General features: G+C 42.1%; 1 protein-coding gene across 1 annotated transcript; it reads left to right on the forward strand.

The window, feature by feature from the left end:
• Positions 1–2,816: 2,816 nt before the first annotated feature.
• On the forward strand, positions 2,817–5,537 carry LOC147627394 (GDSL esterase/lipase At4g28780-like). The gene is made up of 5 exons (XM_086816039.1): positions 2,817–3,248; positions 3,862–3,989; positions 4,081–4,320; positions 4,403–4,658; positions 5,167–5,537. Exons 1-5 carry the CDS (start codon positions 3,002–3,004, stop codon positions 5,385–5,387), a joined length of 1,092 nt encoding a protein of 363 aa, XP_086672165.1. The 5' UTR covers positions 2,817–3,001; the 3' UTR covers positions 5,388–5,537.
• Positions 5,538–7,119: the final 1,582 nt, after the last annotated feature.

The following is a 7,119-nucleotide window of genomic DNA, read 5'->3' on the forward strand; positions in this document are numbered from 1 at the left end:
CGGTTTAGCTTCATGTACATGTAATGTTTGTAGGCTATGAAAAACCTAATAGGATAGATTTTCGATGCATAGGCACTGGACATTACATAATTTTTTGATTTGGCATTTACAAGGCTGTTCAAATGCCATTCGTCTCAAATGTTGATCTACTGAATGAGTTTTGTAAGGTTCTATCTTTCAGTTTTTTTCCCTTTAAAATTATATCTTGCCATAGCCAATGTTATTGTCTTATATATTTTTTTTGGAGAGATGGTGGGACGAGGAGCGTAGGCTTCTAAGGAGAGATAATCCAATCACTCGAAGATTGTTTTAATGGTTTGCGTTTGTGTGTTTGGTTGTCACCACTATCCTGGGTTGGAATGCTAGATACATATGTATGCCAATTTTGGTGCTTATTCAAAGAAAACTAAGTGTTTTGGGAGCTTCGATATTGTGGTAAGCATGGTGTGGATATTTATATGTAGGTTGTTAAGTCGATGACCATGAGGCCCAAAGTGGGCTTTATTTTTTTAGGATCAATAATAATTATATATATTAACTGAAGCTGTTTAAAAGCTGCAATGCAACCAAGTCAGGGCTACAATATCCATATTTACTACTACTCCTTCTCAACTTCATTCAGAATTTTATACAAAAATTCCCATCTCTCTTCTTCCATCAAAAAGCAGGACTGTTCCCAAGATATCTGATATCCCAAAAGTATGCTAGCCTCCATCATAGCTTCTGTAGTGCATCCACGAGGGGACAATTCTTCTAGCATTCCCCCTTTCTTGGACCAAACTTTAACAGTGGGTCTGGTTCCAACAGGGTTTTCTATAAAAGCAATAAATGTATGATCAACTTGTTTTTCTTTACGGTACCACCTTAGAGTTTTTGGTCCAAACTTGGGAGGCCTTTTCTTCCCTTCCCAACATCTCACCTACACCATACAAACCAGAGTTAGGGGTTTATGCATAGTATGTTTGAAGCTCACCAAGCATTGGTGGCAGAATTCAGATCATATTCCTTTGCAAATTATGAATCAACAAATCTATCTGAGAGCATCTTATTTTATTTACATTACACACAGACCAGCACATGTAAACACACTTATGTATCAAGTCTGACTCTTGCAAGCTTGTACATACTGCCTTTATAAATACAATCGCATCCTTGCTAGACCAGATTTCCAACAAGATGCAAGCTTTGATGATATTAAAAACCAAACCAATATGTTTATTACTAACTGACCATTTACCCAAGATCCAGTCCCCCAATATGTTTGCATACCCAAGCTCTTCTCTATCCACTTAGGCATTTTGGACCAGGTACCCCTGATTGCTGGGCATTCCCAAAACACATGTTTACCATCTTCAAGTGATGACCTACACCTGGGATAGATGCCACTAGAAATATTTCTCCTTTGGAGTTTAGACCCAATAGGTAATGCCCACATGCAAACCTTCCACAAAAAAACTTGAAACTTCTTAGAGATTTGGCACCTTTTTCTCCTCTTCCTACAAGGCTAGAATACTCTTACCCGTTGAAGACAGGTCATTCCGTTAGTTACATTAAAATACAAAACCAAACCTTTCATTTTTGAAGGGAAGGGGTGCAAATCAAGCCTGGTTGCATTTATGGAGTCGTTACGTTTGCATTGCAACTACTGTGAGCATGGAAATAGGCCTTACTACCTTAGGATGCATTTATGGAGTCGTTAAGTTTGCATTGCAACTACTCTGAGCATGGAAATAGGCCTTACATCCTTAGGATCTCTTGGGCAAAATTTTGGTCAATGGAAAGAACTTGTTGAAATGTCGGCATCAATGTTGTTCTTTTGTTATGTTAAACTTTAAGGCCTTGGCTCCCCCCTGGACGGAATTGAACACTTTCGTTCTTTTGGTTATTTTTTTGAAGGAAGTTGAAAGTGGCAGTTCACACCGGTGACCGCGTGTTGCTAAAAGCCGGTACCCACCACAGGCTTCTTCTCATTGAATGCCATTGTCCTCTCATAGAGTGGTGAGGTGGTGCAGGCGAAGTTAAAAGCCCCCACCTACCTACCCCAACTGTGGCGTTTCACAGCTTGCTCTGATATCACACCCATGATCTTCTTCACCATTCAGGACAGCTTGGCTCATGTTAACACAAACTTCTTCGAAGTTCGGCCAACTGGCAGTGAATGCTACACCGTCTCGAATCCATCTGCCGTGGCCCGTGTGTGCGCCAGTCGGTGTGTCGACAGTATAATCCGCCACATTTTCGAACGCAATGGGACTCTCTCAACACAGGCGCTTTCTAGCCCAGGAGTCTTAACTTTCACAATAATGCACATGATTTCTCGCAGTCAACTCTAAGAATTCACCGGCCCACTTTTTCACCTTTTCTTCAGGCCCAGGCAAACAGAGTTCACACCTCGAGTCTTTTTAGCTAAAAACTGACCGCCACCAAGTCCCGAGCTCTCAAATTGGATTCTTTGTCCACGTTGACAGTCATGAAGGGCTCGACGTTCTGCTTCTTTTTGTTAGTTGGCTATTAATTATTTATTTTCAAGGTAGCCACGGTATTCGTGGTATAAAGCTGCACCCAGAGCTTTAGTACCGGGCTCCCCTGGGGTTGGGTGTACGCCAGTGTTCGAAAAAAACCCGGGTTTAGTGTAATTTGCACCTGCAACTTCTGAAAATTACCTTCAAATTTTTAACTTGAAGGTACAAAAACCTGCAAAATTTGGGAAATTTTAGAAGGAAAACCTCCAAAATTTGAGAAATTCTTCAATTAATAATTTCCCAAATTTCTAATGAAGGTTTTTAACTTTTTGGCAAAATTATTTTTTTCGAACAGTGGTGTACGCAGTCTCGAGTTAGCCTTGTCATCTTGTGTGAAATTGTGGTCATTGGTGTCCCCTTTAGCTTATGTGAATTCTTTGTAGGCCTGCCTCATCGCAGGGCAAGGGGTGCTCTCTTGCTTTTGCATTGCTTTTAAGTGTGGCTTTGTGAGGTGAAGCTTAGCAAGTGTTTGTGTAGTCATGGAAAAGCTTAGCAAGAGTGGGGTTCGTGGGCTTGCCGCAGTCTGCTTGATTTTGTTGCATTGTGTGGTGAGCTATGCGTCTCCCATTGCCATGTTCGTGTTCGGAGACTCCCTTGTGGACACCGGAAACAATAACTACATCCCTTCCACTGCACGAGCCAACTTCAAGCCCAATGGTCTCGACTACCCTACCGGCAAGCCCACTGGAAGGTTCTGCAATGGCAAAATCATCTCCGACTTCATCAGTAAGAGGGCCTCGCCTCCATCATTGGTCTCTTTGTAATATTTTTTGCACGGATTATGCGTTCTATTCCAAAACAGGGAAGAATCGTTGCTCTAGCATAAAGGACTTACACGGTTCAAAAGATTAAGTTCCCGATTTGACGTCGCTCAATAGTTGGCTCACATTGGTTGGTTGTAGAGAGGGAGCTTTTTGATGTAGTAAAGTGCTCTGTTTAATTCTTGTAAGTATTATTTGTAGTAAGTGGCTGTTTTTTTTATAACCATTTTTACTCACGTTATCCTCGACTTCAGGCTTTGTCGAGTGCTCCCGAGTCCCCATCGCGAACGTAGTCTAGATTTCAGGGGTATCGTTAAGCAAGCAAGGGCTGAGTCCAGTACTTGCGGCATAGATTTAAGTAAAATAGAGCTTTGCTTCTTTTTTCACGCGTGGATTTTTTGAGGTTCGATGAGGTTTTAGGGGAAGGGGAGCGGGCGTAGGCAATGCTCCTCCCCATAAATCCTTAGAAAAACATTTCAAACTTCAGCTCATTCCTCGTGTTCAAAAGATCTAATCTTGTTCCTCCCATTCATCTCCAGTTCTAGATTTCTGATCCTTATTTGAATGCTCTTTTCCAGGCGATTTCATGGGCACTCCTCCTATCAAGCCTTATCTGGACCCTAGCAATGATGAGTCAAGCCTATTGCTGGGCGCCAACTTTGCCTCGGCTGGTGCCGGCATTCTCAACACTACTGGCCGTCTTTTTGTAAGTGAGAATGGTTTAGCGCAACACGATCTGCGAGAGTAGAGCGTTTGAGGGCTAAATTATTTATGTTGGGGTGTGCATGGACTTTCAGGTGACAGTGCTCACTGTTCAGAGGCAGTTCGAGCTGTTTGAAGAGTACAAACAGAAGATCTCCGGGTACATTGGTGAAGCTGCAGCCCAGAAGCTGATCAGTGGTGCTTTGTACTCACTAACATTTGGGGGTAACGACTACATCAACAATTATCTTATGCCCACTGCCCGCTCTAATAAGCAATTCACTCTTCCGCAATGGCAGGATATTCTCATTTCAACCTACAAGGGCCAGCTCACTGTAAGAAGAAGTCAGTCGCTAAGCCTGTAGGCCAGCTATGTGAACACTAGTGTTTTTGATTTGTTTTGGTTGGATGTGGCAGCAACTGTACAACATGGGTGCCCGCAAGTTGTCAATCTCGTCGCTTGGACCCTTGGGGTGCATTCCTTCGCAGCTGAACATGAAGAAGAGCCCGGATGGGTCGTGCATCGAGTCGCTGCAGCAGCTTTCAGTCAACTTCAATGCGGCCTTGAAGCTTATGACGGAGCAGCTCAATGCTGAGCTCCCCGACGCCACCTTCGTGTATGTCAACAGCTTCGGCATCGTCATGGACTATATCTCCAAGCCATCCGCCTACGGTATTTTTTAAATGCCTCTCTTTACTACTCGAGATCTTCCCTGCTTTGCTTGTTTGGTTAGGTGTGGAGATGTACCTGTGGGAGATAACTTGAGGGGTTGGGTCGCCCTCCAAAATTAAGGGTTTATTATGGATACTAGCTTTTCTCACATTTTTACTCTGTTTTCGTCTTCAAAAATTAGTGGGCTGTTTTTTGGGGGTATTTTACGACCAATATATCATTGATGCATGTCAAAACCTCTCTTTTTTAGACATTCTCTTTCGCGCCCTTTTCCAAGTGTGTAAAGACCCTCAGGAAGGAGGCCTAGTGTGACTTTATTACCTATTTCCCAAGCATTTATAACAATCAGGCCGCAGGCCCCCGGGGGATCACTGAAAGTAGGTGCTGTTAGTGTGGTTAGTCGTGATGTGCCTGATTGTTTTACTACAGTCTACGAGCGAGCGAGGCAGGTAGTTTCAACTTCACCACCAGTGAGGTGCTTTGATTGTGTGGTGCTGGTTTTTTGCAGGCTTCGATATCTCCAACAGCGCATGCTGTGGGCAGGGCAAGTATAATGGCTTCTTGATATGCAATGCCTTGTCCAACTTGTGCCCGGACAGGACCAAATATGTGTTCTGGGACCCCTTCCATCCCACCCAGACGGTTAATGGCCTCATCACCCAGCGCATCCTCAACGGGCCCACCACCGATCTCAGCCCCGTCAACATTAGGCAGCTCCTTGGGATTTAATCTCGCGAGCCCTTCTGTTTCTGTTTCGGCTCTGCAATCTGAACCCTGTGATTGTGTTGTACCTTCCATTCTCGTGGAGCTGGCCTGCTTGTGCCTTCTTATATTCTTGTGTCATTCGAGTGAATAACAGAACACGCCCCTATTTTGGACGACATTTTATTTACTTCCAATGGTTGGCTTCGTAGTAAATGGCACCGTTCTTTAAAAGCCATATGAAGTCTGTTTTGAAGGGCACCGTTCGTAGATAGTAAGTGAATAAGTCTTTCGAAGTGTTACATTGAATACTTTGTAGAAATTGCTATTATAATTTATGTAAAATTGTGAAAGTAGTCTTCCTACTGAAGAAAGAGAATTAAAAATAAATAAACGAACAGTTTTTTTTAGCAAAGAATGAGAAGCTTGTAGTAAAGTATTTTTCTTAAAAAAGGAAGTGATGTGTTTTTAACACTCTATAAAACACGTTCATAAGTTTCATATTTGAGCTGCTGCATTGTCCAAGGCCAAAGTCTAAACAACTAACAAAGCTCTTAAATATTAAACACATTAATAGCATTTAACTATGCATGAGGTGAAGTTAGTTTTGATGCCATAATTTCATCCCTAGCAAACCTAAACATTAAAGCTAAACATGTTATAGGGAGTCTACATTCTATCATATAAGTACTTTTGTTCATTTCATGTTTGTACTCTTAGAGGCATTTCATATTTGTTGCTGTTTTGAATGCCTAGATGGAGGCTAGAAGAGATGATTCTTCGGATGGTTCTTTATCACAAAAAGTAGGGAAAGAAGCAACTAATCTAGAGGGAAGCTTACAATCGAACTTATTGAAGCATACATCCTTCTAGCAATCATTAATTCAAAAGCATGTGAGCAAGCAAGAAGAGGGAAAAAGGAAAGTTCTCAAGTAACTTTTGCAAGGGAATGATTGTGTATTTTTTATTCTAAAAAATGACTTATAGAGCAGATGAGTATTCACACTAGGTTGGCAATACTTAAAAATGATCCGATGTAAGAAAGTATATACATTAAGTTTGTAGGCTCTCTATTAAATATTAAGCTCATGGTAAGCTTGCTTTATATATTTTAGTGTTGTCTTACAAAAGTTAAGTGTCTACTTGTGTGAGTAAGATGGCAAAGTGTCTTATGGTAAGTAGAGCAGGTGAACCCACATTCTCCCTTCCTAATGGTGACCACATTCTTATGTCACATCTAAGTTGATGATGAAATTGTTACTAGGAAGTGGTTGCTAGAAAGTAGATGGTGTGGATAGTCTAGGATACGCCATGGAGTTGGCGATCGAAAATATGTGGTTAGTTTGGAAGTGATCCGGATCTAGATTCAGGGCAAAGGAGGGAAGCTTTGGGTAGCTCTCATGGTGGCAAGGAGCTTGACAAAGCGACATGGGAAGTGATAAGAAATGTACAGGTTTTTTTTGCTGGGTCTCCGTTAGTTGTGGAAGTGTTGAACCTTCAACATGAGGTAGTGGGTAGAAGTAGTCTGCACCTTGTGAGTGGTGAAATGAGTCCCAAGACTCCATTGAATGATTGGCATGGCTAGATGGAGGTCTAGGATAGCTTATTATGGTAGGGTATTATACACAGATGGAGCTTTTCTTGACTTCGGCTAGGTAGCAAGGTTTTGTTCATGAATTGGAGTCGGAGCCAAAGATACAAGCATTGAAACTTGAGGGAGGTACCTGCAAGGTCGAGGATTTTCCAGGTGATGAGTCAT

This window comes from Cibotium barometz, chromosome 21 (assembly GCF_041138505.1).
Source record: "Cibotium barometz isolate CiBa-2024 chromosome 21, ASM4113850v1, whole genome shotgun sequence".
NCBI classification, from domain to species: domain Eukaryota; kingdom Viridiplantae; phylum Streptophyta; class Polypodiopsida; order Cyatheales; family Cibotiaceae; genus Cibotium; species Cibotium barometz.